The sequence below is a fragment of the Polyodon spathula genome, chromosome 1, assembly GCF_017654505.1.
Source record: "Polyodon spathula isolate WHYD16114869_AA chromosome 1, ASM1765450v1, whole genome shotgun sequence".
In the NCBI taxonomy this organism is placed as follows: domain Eukaryota; kingdom Metazoa; phylum Chordata; class Actinopteri; order Acipenseriformes; family Polyodontidae; genus Polyodon; species Polyodon spathula.
In genome coordinates this window covers 79,257,314-79,272,204 of record NC_054534.1, presented here as the reverse complement: position 1 = coordinate 79,272,204, position 14,891 = coordinate 79,257,314, and the positions used below count along the sequence as shown (strand labels likewise).

The 14,891-nt window shown below is 36.3% G+C and overlaps 1 protein-coding gene across 1 annotated transcript in view; it reads right to left on the bottom strand.

Annotated features, from left to right (window-relative positions):
- Positions 1–9,216: 9,216 nt before the first annotated feature.
- The window catches only part of LOC121322855 (follistatin-related protein 5-like), a 98,994-nt gene continuing 93,319 nt past the window's right edge, over positions 9,217–14,891 (bottom strand). Inside the window, exon 11 of the mRNA XM_041263283.1 lies at positions 9,217–9,978. Coding sequence (XP_041119217.1) covers positions 9,276–9,978 — 703 coding nt within the window. The 3' untranslated portion in view covers positions 9,217–9,275. The remainder of the gene's footprint in view (positions 9,979–14,891) is intronic.

Here is a 14,891-nt window from a genome sequence, read left to right as displayed (position 1 = left end):
GAAGATAAGCCATTTGTTCAGTATTTAGTTTAGACTCTTTTTAAAACCATTCTTTGTAAGAATGGCTTAAAATCCCCCTCCGTATATTTCAATTCTGTTATGACCTATTCTGACACTACAACGGCAACTACACGACCACCTCTCATTACATAACAACATTAATGTTACGGAGAGCAGAGCTAAGAACAATTGCAAACTTTAACCAAGGTAAGTTTTTTTAAAATTTTTTTTTATTATATTGTCTTAATGTTTGTAGTTGTTGTCTGTTGCTAGTTTACAGTGGCACAGTGACAGGCACTAAGTGGACATGCCATTAGCAATCGACGAACTATAGCCAAATGCTATTCTGTTCATTCAGTACTAGTAGTAGAATTGACAGTACCTACTGAGTTTTAAAAAACTGAACGCCCTACCTGTCTTTAGGCTAGTCACCCAAAATATATTTTTTATGGAGTTTCGTAGTTAGCGACTTTCTTTGGATTTTAATTTCTGATACCTTTTTTAAGTTATGTTTAAGTATCATGACATAATGCAGCAGTTTTATCTGTTTGCATTTTGTAATCTGAAACTCCATTCCTGCTGGAGCCAAAAAAATCACCTTTCATCATTGTGTCTAGTCGTTAGCATTAATTACATAAATATACCCCCATTTAAGTGCATTTTGTGACATTTCGTTTAAACTATAATACACCTTTATGAGAGAATTCAAATGTACATGTTTTGAGACTTTATTTTTACTGTTTAGGGTCCCCCCCAATGTTAAAAATTCTGCAAGTGGATTATATTTTTTTAACTCTTTCTTTGGGCACGGTAAGAGACAACACTATTCAAAAGATGAGCTTTGGGACTTTCCAATGAGGTCCTATTTGTGCATTTTCAGTATTTGAGCCTGTCGGCAAACCCCTGTAAATACGAGTGTTTTTAAAATCTTATTTCTGGGCTGTATGAACTATTTTAGTGCAGTAAGCTAATATGTTCAGAGAACAGTCAGCTGTTAGGGTTAGTCATGGTAGCTACTTGAATGGCTTTGAAGCCATAGTGAATAGCTCCATCTTGCACCACATGATCAGGGTCTCTGACACACACACACACACATATGAGGCTTTTGAGCAATGGCTTCTTTCTTGCCACCTGTCCATACAGGCCAGCTTTGTGTAGGGACATGATTATTGTTGATGTGTGAACACTGAACCCCATCTCTTGTCATTGTTGGCTTCAGATTGACAAACCAGTTTCCTGCTTGCCTGGCTGCTCAGTTTGGGAGGGCAACCTGATCTGGGTAGTGTCTGGGTATTATGATGCATCTTCCACTTATTAATGATGGACTTCACTGTGCTGAGAGGGATAATCAGCACCTTTGAAATGTTCTTGTACCCTTCAACTGCTCTGTGCCTCTCTACCACTTTATCCCTGACTTGTTTCGAAAGCTTCTTGGTCTTCATGGTTGCTTTGTTGGATCACTATGTGAGTTGCAGCTTGAAAGTCTTTATATACCTGAAGGAAATTATCTACAACTTAAACCATTTTAAGTACACAAAGGCTGAAACCATTTCACTAATTTTGTGACCTTTCAAACAAATCATTTGTACCTGAGCTGATTTAGGGCTGCAGTAGCAAAGGGGTTGACTACTTATGCAACTGAGATTAATCTGTTTTTCTCTGTAAATCTTACTTATTTATATTCTATATGCATTTTTTAACTTGATCAATGTGGAGTAGTTGTGTTGATTCTACATGTAAAGTCTAATTTGAAAGCATCGTGGAGTACGCTCAGGTACCAACAAAATGTGAAAATTTAATTTTTTTAAATTTAATTAACATAAGCAAATGTTTATCTGAAAAAAGGAAATTGTTGACAATAATATTTGCAGTTTGTACTGTGTATAGTGTATACACATTATTATTTATTACTGGTTGTACCAGGATTTTTTAAATGTTTTTTTTACTGCATTTCTGTATGTAGTAGAGTAAATAGCTTTTAATTACTAAATGGGTTCACTGCTGTATTTACGAAATCATTTAAATAGCAACTCTCACAATAGCTCCTATTAAGTCACATGTAAAAATTGTAAGCAAGAGGGCCGTAAAGTATAATTTTAAATTTAAGTAATTTTGTTTTATATGTTAAAGCCAAAATAGTTATTACAAAAATTACCAATTTATCATATCAGGTCATATCTGTAGGTCATCATTAATAATGTGACTAAGTTGTTGTGTTTAACTTTAACCAACAAATCTAGCAAAATTATTTAATTAGATGTATATAATTTTTAAAATATATATATAAATAGCTAATACGACTGCATTTACATCTTATTAAAACAATTTATTAAAACATCATATGAATGAAAAAGAAGTCGTTTTAAGTAAAAAGTGGGCCACTATAATCTACTCTCGCTTGGGGCACCAAAAGCTCTAAGGCCAGCCCTGTACCTGGGTCAGGACCCAGTGTCATGCGGGTTGGCTACGCAATTTCACACTGCTTTTGATAAAGCAGGGTTGACCTGGGTGACAAGCGCAAGTAAACAATGCGTGTATTGATGCCCTGGAAGCAGCCTGCTACAGGTGATTCCATCCAAGCTTCTCTGGATCGAACTGACGATTGTTGATTAAATGTTGATTAGATCAAACGTTTCTTTATATCTGCGGCAATCTGGCTCATGGTGTGTCTCAAGCAACAAAAATATGGTTAAATAGAATAAATCAAATTGTTCCTTGTGAAAGTGAAAACTTCACACAGACTTAGTTGTTTGTTATTTCATCCGCCATCATGCATTTTCTCACTGAACCCGGGTCAAAGCATGTTGGCAGACACCCTGAGATGGGGATACAACCCAGGTAGTTGATTTCACACTAGATTGTGACCTGGGTAGCCAGAGCACGGATTCAGACCCGGGTAGGAATGCCAGTGTGAAAGGGGCTTCGGAGTTGGAGCATTTTCAGACTCAGGCACAAAAGATGATTTTGTCTTGAATAAGTTAATAGTCTTTTTTCCTTTTAAATCTTATCTGACTGTTCAGTAGACACCACTTTCAATCAATAATCAAAACAATACGACAAAAAAAAGCTTTCAATGGTATGGGCTTTATTCTTCTATCAGTGGCAAGCAATTTCTACATACAGAACACCCACATGGATTAACAAGGCTAAAATGTATATGACAGACTTAATGATTAGAGACATCACATTTTACTTGATCACTCATGGAGAAATGTCATTATTTTATTTTTCTTAGAAAAGTGATTCAATTCAGTTTCTAGAAATTATGAAGATTTTTTTCAGTATAACTGAACTCTCAAGCACATTTCTGCACTAACAAGTGGTCTATCACACAGCTCATGCCGCTGCTATTAAATGACATAACTAGAAAATTATAGGTCACATGACATGCTAATAAAAAGCTGTGAGGTTATGAGGAAACCTATTCTATGTCAAAGGAAATATTATAAAAAGATACATTTGTTGAATGATTGCCTTTACAATTTAATAGCCTTAATAGGTTACTTTAAAATAAATATACAAAATATATATATTTTTAAATAGGCAACCATTTAACAGGCTTACACTTGGGTGTTGTTTAAATTTAAAGCCCTACACATTCTATGCAACATTGTTCAATTTGAAAAGGTTAATCCTAAAATGCCCTAATCTAGACAGACTTCAAGAATGAAAATGCATAGACTACACCCATTCAGGGGAGACATACTCTAGAAAGCACGTACCGTATTGTGGTGTACTTGTAGTGTTTCCAATCAAGTCACAAAGGTAAGAGTTGAAGGTATTTAAAGAAAAGAAGTTGAAAAACTTGTTTAGCAATGTTTTCAGACAACAGATTTCTAAGTTTTACACATCTTCAAAATAACAGAGCTCTTTTAAACTGCAGTCTTTCGCAAAGCTAGATGTTTCATTAAAATGTAACCATACATCATACATTATAATGTAGTGCTGCTATTATTCTACCTCAAACCTTAACATTAAATGTCTATAGAAAATACCCAATACAATGCTTATTATCGATGACATCTACCGTGTACATTCAAATAATAAATAAGATGCAGTCAGTACTGGCCCTGAGTGGCCAAATACTGTTTCAACGTTCAAACGTAAAAACACAATTCTAATCAAATTTTAAAACTAAAAACTTGTTAAAATAACTGTTACATAGAGTGTTGCCACTCACCAAAAGAATGACAGTCTTTAGAATCTGTTTAATTCATATAATACAGTTCAAAAGTACAACTTCAATCCAAATGCACATATCTATTTGCATCTCATTTTACTATTATCTAGTGGTTTTACAATAGCAATACCAAATCATAGCTAATTCAAATCATGAATTGTTACCTACCCAAACAAATGCGTCACAGCCGTAACTAGGGGTGGGCAAGAGAGGCAACCGCCCAGGGAGCAAAGCCGCGGGGGCTGGAGAAATGACTTAAATTCATTGCCACTCGAGTAATAATTCTGTTCTGCGGTGGTCATGTTTTCACTTAGCAGCTGTCAGCGCTCCCTAGCATAGTCTGAAGATCTCACACACCTCTGCATGAGAAAGGGGAACCCGTCACTTCCTTCCGGGGGGTGTCGCTATCATCATTCTTATTTTGTCGGTTATAATTATTATTATTTTTTTTCAGTTATTGAATGCTTTTGATATCTGCCAGAGGACAGTAGTACTGTTCTGATAGAATGTTTCGTTGTTCTTGTGACCCTGCTAATCTCCACCACTTTAATTGCTTGGCCTGCTAAAAGCACCATTATAAAACAAGTTTGTTTGTTAATTACGTAGCTCTTATAATGCGTTAAAATATGTATGTATAAAGAAACACAAAATCTAGTTATTATTTTTAATAACCACCTTATTTTTTGGTTAAAAATAGCAAAAGTGCATGGCTCTTGCTAAATGTTGAATTGTTTTGATCTTTAGAGAAACGGAAGAATTTTCTTTTTGCTAACTTTATAGATGGAAATGTGAGTTTATGTCTTTCTGAATATGCTTCAAGCCATTAAGTCATTGCGTCTGCATTTGTGTTAAGATTTTTTTTTTTTTTTGCAGTACCAATTAATGATTATGAGAAAATGCTGCACATGAAGTTAATTAAGTTATTGCAGGGTATAGAGATAGTAAAGGATTTTGTAAGTTTTATTGTGGCTGCTAAAATAACACTGAGTAACAATTATTATTTTTTTATCTGGGTAGTAAGTGTTATTTCCTAATTGCTTATGCCTCAAAAGTATAGAAAGTTGATATTATTCCCCACAAACTTTGCTTTTGTGACCAGGACAGTGATATTTTGAAATTTACCTATTTTCCAGAACATTCCAGATAGATTCAGTGCTAAGTAAACTTGGAGTAACTTCTAGAACTTTCTAGAACTTTCCAGTAATATAAATAGTAGTGTAAATACAGGGGCCTTAAGCCCACCAGTTCATGATGGGTCTCCAAGGCGGTTTTACCAAGTTTCCCTGCTATCTTTGCCTTTGGGACAGCAGGGACACCAAGGCGCGCTACCACAGGCGGGACTGGTCACAGCGGACCGAGTTCTCTGTGGGGAGGAACAACGTCAAGTGGGAGCCACTGGTGGACCCCCGGAAGGTGCTGATGCCACCACTGCACATCAAATTGGGCCTTATGAAACAATTTGTCAGAGCTCTAGATAAGGAGTCGGCGGCCTTCAAGTACCTTCAAGACTTCTTCCCTAAGCTATCTGAGGCAAAGGTCAAAGCTGGTGTCTTTGTCGGACCACAGATAAAGAAGATCCTGGAGTGCAATGAATTCCCCAAGAAGTTCACTAGTAAGGAGAAAGCGGCTTGGAACAGCTTTGTCGCAGTGGTTCGGGGCTTCCTGGGCAATCACAAGGCCAAAAACTATGTGGAGCTGGTTGAGACTCTGGTGAAGAACTACGGCACAATGGACTGTAGGATGTCCCTCAAAGTCCATGTCCTTGATGCTCATCTTGATAAATTCAAGGAGAACATGGGAGCGTACTTGGAGGAGCAAGGCGAGCGCTTCTACCAGGATATACTGGACTTTGAACGCCGCTACCAAGGACAGTATAACGAGAACATGATGGGAGACTACATTTGGGGGCTGATTCGTAAAAGTGATTTACAGTATAATTGTAAATCTCGAAAAACTACTCACTTCTAAATCTTTTGTAGTATTTTTGTATTACTTTAGTATAAATACATGTTAATTTGGATTCATATGTTGTTTTTTTCTGACTTTATGTGAACGAAAAGACACAAATTCGCCCGTTTTCTCATTGGAAATAGGTAAATTTCAAAATATCACTGTCCTGGTCACAAAAGCAAAGTTTGTGGGGAATAATAGCCATTTTCTGAGGCATAAGCAATTAGGAAATAACACTTACTACCCAGGAACAAAAATTGTGTTACATAGTGTAATCATATAGTAGTTTTTATTGTTTACAGCGACACTGCTAAAATTCCACAAATGCATGCACTTACTGATCAATTTTTAATTTGATCGGAAAAAAGAAAACAATTTAATCGTCCTTATTATAAGCGCATGGCTTGATCTCTGCCTTAGTGTGGAGTCAAAAACTAAACTCCAGCCCTGACTAACAAAAAATGACCATACGTAAAATAAACTCATTATTACTGATTGGTGCTGAAAATGCGTGGATTGAATATAATTGTAGAGGCGGAAATCTAACCTGGCAGTTAACACGTGTTAAGAAGCTCCTTTCCGTTTTAAGTAATGTCTTGTTCCCTTCAGACAGGTCAAATCAGAGATTCTGAAATAACAAAAAGTTAATCAAAACTATGAAACATGAGCAAATATACCATCTCAACTTTTAACACACAAAAATAAAAAAATCAGGGGTGGGCACAAACATGACTGTCTGTTCAGGGCGCTAAAATCCCTAGTTACAGCTCTGAAATATGTGACTCAGTAGGGATGTCATTAATTTATGAAAGGATTTTCCCTTCACTCTTGTATTTTAAACCATTTAGACCCTCTCCCGGCATGGTGGATAGTAAACAGTTGAGCTCTGAAACATTTCTCTCCTTGTGACAAGCAATCTGTAGCTTCGATGGGAATAATTATATTATTTTGTTCCAGCTCTTGTAAGTGTATTCCTTGAAGGCACAACAAGATCAAACAGTGGACAGGACAGGACTTTGATGTTAAAATTCTCTCAACAGTAAAGGTTGGTACAACACCCCCCCCCCCCCCCCAAAAGAAAAATCAATGAGCTATACAAGCCACAAATTGATTGTATTATGGCAGCTCAAAACTCCCTGCAGCTGTAGAGAAATTATTTTTCTTTGTATTTTCTCTTTGTATTTTTAGGCAGTTAATCTTTGAGTTGCTACAGAATTGCTCGCTCTAACATTTTAGAGCCCTCTACTTGAAAATAATAATTCCATTTGACCCCTAATTTTGTCTTCTGAATTACTTTTTTTATTTTTATGTGGGCTCCAAATCCAATTTTAGTAATCGTCTTTTGGTTGGTCCAACAAAACAGATTGTATATGTAGTTCATTATATAAGGTGCCTATAGAAAGTCTACACCCCCTTTCAAAATTTTCACCTTTTGTTGCTTTATAATCTGGAATTAAAATGCATTAAAATAGTTTTTTTTTTCATTTATCTACACATCCTACCCCACAAATTCCAAGTGAAAAAAATATTCTAGAAATTTGTAGAAAATTAATTAAAAAATAAAAACTGAAATAGCTTGGTTGGATAAGTGTCCACCCCCCCCTTGTAATAGTAATCCTAAATTAGCTCAGGTGTAACCAGTCGCCTTCAAAATCACACACCAAGCTAAGTGGCCTCCACCTGTGTTAAATTGTAGTGATTCGCATGATTTCAGGTTAAATTCAGCAGTTCCTGTAGGTTCGCTCTGTTGGGTAGTGCAATTCAAAGCAAAGACTCAACCATGAGCACCAAGGCTCTTTCAAAAGAACTCTGGGACAAAGTTGTTGAAAGGCACAGATCAGAAGATGGGTATAAAAAAATGTGAAAAGGCCCTGAATATCCCTTGGAGCATAGTCAAGATGATCATTAAGAAGTGGAAGGTTTATGGCACCACCAAGACCCTGCCTAGATCAGGCCGTCCCTCCAAACTGTATGACCGAGCAAGAAGGAGACTGATCAGAGAGGCTACCAAGATGCCAATTGCAACTTTGCAAGAGCTACAGGCTTTTATGGCCAAGACTGGTCAAAGTGTGCATGTGACAACAATATCCCAAGCACTCCACAATTCTGGCCTGTATGGTGGGGTGGCAAGAAGAATGCCATTACTCAAGAAAGCCCACCTTGAATCCCATTTGAAGTATGCAAAAAAAACTCAGGAGATTCCGTAGCCATGTGGCAAACGGTTTTGTGGTCTGATGAAACTAAAGTGGAACTTTTTGACCTAAACGCAAAGCGTTATGTTTGGCACAAACCCAACACAGTGCATCACCCAAAGAACACCACCCCTATTGTGAAGCATGGTGGTGGCAGCATCATGTTATGGGGATGTTTCTCATCGGCAGGGACTGGGTCACTTGTCAGGATAGCAGGGAAAATGAATGGAGCAAAGTACAGAGAAGTCCTTGAGGAAAACCTGCTGCCCTCTGCAAGAAAGCTGAAACTGGGGCGGAAGTTCACCTTTCAGCATAACAACGACCCAAAGCACACAGCCAAAGCTACACTGGAGTGGCTAAGGAACAAAAAGGTAAATGTCCTTGAGTGGCCCAGTCAGAGCCCCGACCTAAATTCAATCAAAATTTTGTGGCATGAATTGAAGATTGCTGTCCATCAACGCTCCCCAAGGAACTCGACAGAGCTTGAACACTTTTGTAAAGAAGAATGGTAAAATATTGCCAAATCTAGGTATGCAAAGTTGGTGGAAGACCTATCCCAACAGACTCACAGCTGTAATTGCTGCCAAAGGTGCTTCCACCAAGGGGGTGGAGACTTATCCAATTATGAGCTTTCAGTTTTTTATTTTTAATATATAATTTTTTTCTCAATAAAAACTTTTTCCCCCTTATGTGGTGTCTAGATAAGTGGATAAAAATCCTCATTTAAATGTATGAAGCTCTGAGGTACTGACACAACAAAATGTGAAAAAAGTTCAAGGGGGTGTAGACTTTCTATAGGCACTGTATATATATATATATATATATATATATATATATATATATATAATTATATAGCTATATATATGATATATATATATATATATATTGTTTATTTATTACGGGCTGTTAAAATGGAAAACATTGTAATGTTAGTCACAAACTACAGGAATTTTCTATGCTTCCCCAACCCACATAACCGTGTTTCCCTTAAAGACATCAGTGATCTCACAGTTTAACTTATTTAGCCGACCATCCAGGATGAACAAAGATTCCCTTGAAGGTGTCATCAAGTACTGACCAAACAGACCACTGTCCATGATCATGCGGTTTTTACTATTCCATGGCCACTCCACCCCTTTCATGGGCTCCTTCAGACTCTTCACCATCTTTACTTTACCAGAGGCTAACTCCACATACAGCACATCTGTCTGTAACCCTGAACTGGCAAACACATTGTACTGATGGGCCTCAGTGAAGGAAGGCTGGAAAGCCACATCTGAGATGTGCAAATTAGTGTGGATGTCAAATGCTTCCTGAATCTCCCCTCGAATTGTAATGGACTGGACCCTCATGAGACCCTTTTTGTCATCAATGCTGACAAGGAAGTGTCCATCAGGAGACATATAGGGGGTGCCAGTAACATCACTGTTGTAGCCAATCACAGAGTCAGTAACGCTGTCAACTATGAGCTGAGGTTTCATAGCACTGGTTGAGTCGGGCCTGCAGTTGATAAAGTAGTACCCCCCCAAGTGGGTGTATGCCAGGGACTTTGGTACACAGTCGTAGTCTTTCAGGCTAATCTTCTTCACATACGATGTGGTCTCAAGGTCAATTTTATGAAGGGCTGGTTCATCTTTATGAAGAATGTATCCAAACCTTAAGGAAGAAAAAGAAAAATGATTTGAGTTACTGAATAAATTACATCATACTGTACATTATCCCTGCAAAAAAATTAAAAAAAACAAAAGCCCAGAGGACAGCTCTATTTCCAATTGTACCAGTGACTGGAATACATTGATCAGTGTGGGAAAAAGGCAATGTTTCGTACAAATTGGCTAATATTGTTGTGTTTATACATATATCCAATTGATTTCCCTAGTCTAATAATACTATAATGTACTCTAGCAGCATTAGAAAATACAGGGGGAACTCAAGTGGGGAAGAAAAGAGCAAACTGTTTATCATGCATCTTACCTGTGGAGATATTTCACAACACCAGCAATGAACCAAATCTATAAAAGAGACCTACACAATTACAGAGAGACTACTTTATAAGAGAAAGACAAAGCTGCATCTTACTGGCAGACCTAGAGAAAATCCTAAACACCCGAAACAGCAAAGTGTCATACTACTGAATGCTGTATAATGTGAATGAGGTGGTTAAACAGCTCTTGGAAGCAAAACAAGCACACAAACCCAACATAAACTCTAATATCATTCTTGTTTGAAAGAAGCTGGAAGAACCAGCAGGGTGGGAAATACTTCTTAGGGGAGTGTTCTTGTAGTTCAAATACATTTGTATTACAGTAGTACATAAATGTCTACCTGCAAGGGATGAATACTAATTAAATGTAAAATTAAAGAAAAACAAACTACAGTGATAGGGCCATTATCTGCCCATTATTTTTACAGCATCTGTTCACCTAACAGCTCTGCTGTTGCCATCTTGATTTTTTCATTTTATTTCTGTGAATTGTAAATCAATCAATCAAATCTTTATTTTATATAGTGCCTTTCATAGTGGACCACCATCATGAAGTGCTTTACAAGATATCGTAAAAAACAATGTATATTACATTAAGTATAAACATGCTAATATGTTTTCATATATAGTAATTAAAACATAGAGAACTGCATTCTTTTTTAAAAATGTTAATTATTATTAGATTACTTTGTTTTTATATTTTAAATGATACATATTAGGTTTAGATAATGCTCCCCCCCCCCCCCCCCCGAAGGGATTGAAATAATTGTACATTCACGATAGAACACAATTTGAATTTGTAATTCCACACTGCAGAATGGTACACATTACTATACAAACATAAGGGTAATAAATGTCTTTTGTGCATATATGTATAATACTCCTGCACATAATACAGTTTCTGCTACACAAAATGAGGTTGGGTGAGCCACTGGAATGCTGAACACCTTTATTCCTCCAATTCGCCCACAAATTTCTGTTCAGCTTTGCTAAGCAGCAATCAAAAATTTCAAGCTGGTAGATTTTTTGGGTCAAGATACTAAATGGGTTTTATTGATTTAATTTCAGGTCCCAGGGGACTGATGTCAGCATAACAAAATCACCATCACAACTAATGCTGATAGAGGTCAAGAATGGGATGTCAACGGAAATTGAACTGTTCTCTTTATCCCTGTTGAAAAGGTAACCTGCAGAAGAACATTGGTTTGGTGAATCCTTTGCTCTTTGTTCAATAGCTTTTAAAAAGTATTACTTTTGTAGCAATATTAAGATAGCTATCACCTTTATTAGTATTTAATATCAATACAATACAAAATAGTCTTTTATTGGACTTTTCACATAAAGTCATCCCAGAGTGCTTCACAATAAAAGATAAAAAAAGATCACTATTGAGCTTTTCGTTATCAGATCCAAATATAAAAAGCACACTCAAATACGTATTCAGTCTAGACTTAAAACATCCAGTTGTGCTTGCTTTCCTGATATCAGTTTGGACTGAATTTGACAGACATGGGGGTATAACATCTAGAAGCTCTTGTCCTAACCAATTTTTGGAATCATTATTCTGGCAGCAGCATTCTGAATAAGCAGAAGCCTATTTCATTTAAAACCTGAAAGGACTGTAAACAAATCATTACAATAATCTGTCCAAGAGCACAAAGTAACATTTTACCATATTTCTTAGTTAACATGTTCTACACTTGTGGATGGAATAAGAACACCTCTTTATCATCCTTCAAACATAACAGCAACAGTTAACTTGGTGAAATCCTTTAAAGATTGTAGACTTCAATCAAGTCCCTCCTAATTCTTCTTCTAGGCTAAATACATTAATTTCCCTTTATTGCTCTATCACTTATGCCCTGGGCCGCAGACTGCCTCCATACTCATCATTGAGGTTGTATCTTTGTAAATGCACATTTATTTGATGTTTTATTTATTTTTTTCTCAAATTGAGGGTGAGACATCTGGGCTGCGTCTTAATTCGAGGGATACGGTATTGAGTCAAACTGTGTTGTCCATTGAATTATCAAGTTAATTTCACAGCCTTTGTGATATTGTGATAACTTCAGATTAACTGCATTAAATTCTACCAGACTTATATAGAATCAGACAAACCCGCTGTGCAGTCATTTAAGTCTTACTGATTTGCTTTTAAATGTGAACCCCTAGGTCCTTACAGGAGATTGTGATTCAAACAAAATACACCACATACTTTTTATACAGTATCTATATTTTTGGTGGATTTCAGTTTGGAATGGCACATTGGAATTTGTGTACATTTAGACTTTTGAATTTTGGTGGTATCGGAAATGCCCTAAATGCCAGAAATGTATAGCTTGCTACTATATATAGCTATTTCCATAACCTAAAGCCCAGAAAAAAAAAAAAAAAAAAAACAAACAAAAAAAAACTTCTTTAGTGCTGTACATCCAAAGATGTGCAAGATTTTAATCCTAGGGTCAAGTCAAGTAATGTAATTTACTTGTTGACGTGACCCAACTAATGATATAGATTTTACATTCTTCCATTTTGACAAATTCCTACTTGTTGCACAGACACATTAACAATATGCCACATATTCACAATACACGGTACAGGGGTGTTTTATTAAATGTAAGGTACTAGAGGGATTAAAATAATATACACGTTCTAAATACATGCGCATGAAAGAGTCGTCAACATTGTGTTCATTTTGTTTGCTTGCCCCTCGAGTCATAGGGTTTGTTTGAGCATTACATAAAATTGTATTTTGGCATTTACTCTGACAGACAACTAAACCTTAATTACAATTTCAGAATTAACAGTAAAAAACAAAACAAAAAAACACCTTTGTACACCATCTCCCTAAAGCATTCACTGCCACCATGTATAGACGTACTTTCTTCTGTTTGGTGTTTCGAGGCCTTAAAACCTGTGATTAAGCACTGAAAACTTCCACATTACTGTAAAGCAATGCATTTTTGCTAGATCAGTTTTTTCCATATTTTCATTAATTCATAAACAAACCAGTTCTCTCGATTTTCCTATTGGTTCACATGGAATTAATGGGAGTTTCAGATTTTCATATATTTTGCTTTTTTATTCCATTGTTGCACAGTGCATGTGTATATCTGGGGTTCATGCATTAGGGACATGCGCTGAACCTACATGTACAGTACAACTGAGGCTCCCAAACACTGTTATCTCTCATCACTAACATTGGGTTTTATCCTTAATGAGTCAGAGTTGATAAATTGCATCTATGTTACCATCCGTGCCATCAGGAACAGAAAATGGAAATGCTGTCAAAAGAGACAGAATGATTATCTTCAAATTGCCTGCATAGTGATCAATTGAGTTGTTGTGTAGGAATTGATGGAGTAGGCAGGTTTTTTTTTATGTTTGTTTTTTTTTTTTTTTGGTGCTTGTGATTTTAATGATGGAGGTGAGAGAGTATGAAAGGCTTGTGTTTGAATGAAATATTTGTCCTGCAGTCTGAAATATAGGGCTGAATTCACAAATTGTTATATAAAGTTTTTCATTCATAAAGCTGTTCCAGACTGTTGGTTTATTTTATACAACTGTCAAGAAAAATTACATGCTTAAAAAAATAAATAAAAAAAAATAATAATCTATGAACTATCCATATATAACTACATATATATTTGAAACCTTGGATTTGTATCCAAATGTTTCAGTGGTCAAAACGTGGTCACATGGCCGTCTATAAAAATTAATATTGACTGAAAAAGCGGTCTACACTGCTCGTATTGGGCAATATTGAAAGAGATTACATCATCACATTGTCTCCTAAAACAATCTTCAGAACATTCTCGGCAGGCTCCCTCAGACAGAGAAGGCTCTGTGGTCCAGTGGTTAAAGAAAATGGTTTGTAACCAGGAGGTACACCGTTCAAATCCCGGCTCGCTTGCTGACTCACTGTGTGACCTTGAGCAAGTCACTTAGCCTCCTTGTGCTCAGTCTTTCGGGTGAGATGTTGTTGTAAGTGACTCTGCAACTGATGCATAGTTCACACACCCTAGTCTCTGTAAATTGCCTTGGACATCTGCTAAATAAACTGCTAAATAAACAAAATATATATATATATATATATATATATATATATATATATATATATATATATATATATATATATATATATATATTAACCTGCCTACTCCATCAATATATAGTATATATATATAGTGTACATTATGATTAGGGCTTCTGATAAAACACCCCTGATACAAAAAAATAATAAAATGGGTGTATAGCCAATAAACACTGGAAAAACTGTGGAAATACTTAATTAATTCACGTTGACTTTACCCTTTATCCATTACAAAATAAAACCTACTACAGAAATAATAATAATAAAGAGATTACTCTAACCCTAACCCAACTACTGAGTGACAGCACATTCCTACATTTCTATTGGAGACTCCGCTAGCAAGATTTAAAACGAGATTACAATCAGGATGGAGGCTTGTTAGCGGGATTTAAAACTGTATTACAGTTAAAGTACGGAGGAATTACAACAGGATTGTGGCAAAATGTGCAAAAATGCCTCCACACAAAAACTCCAGAAGAATGTGCCTGAGAC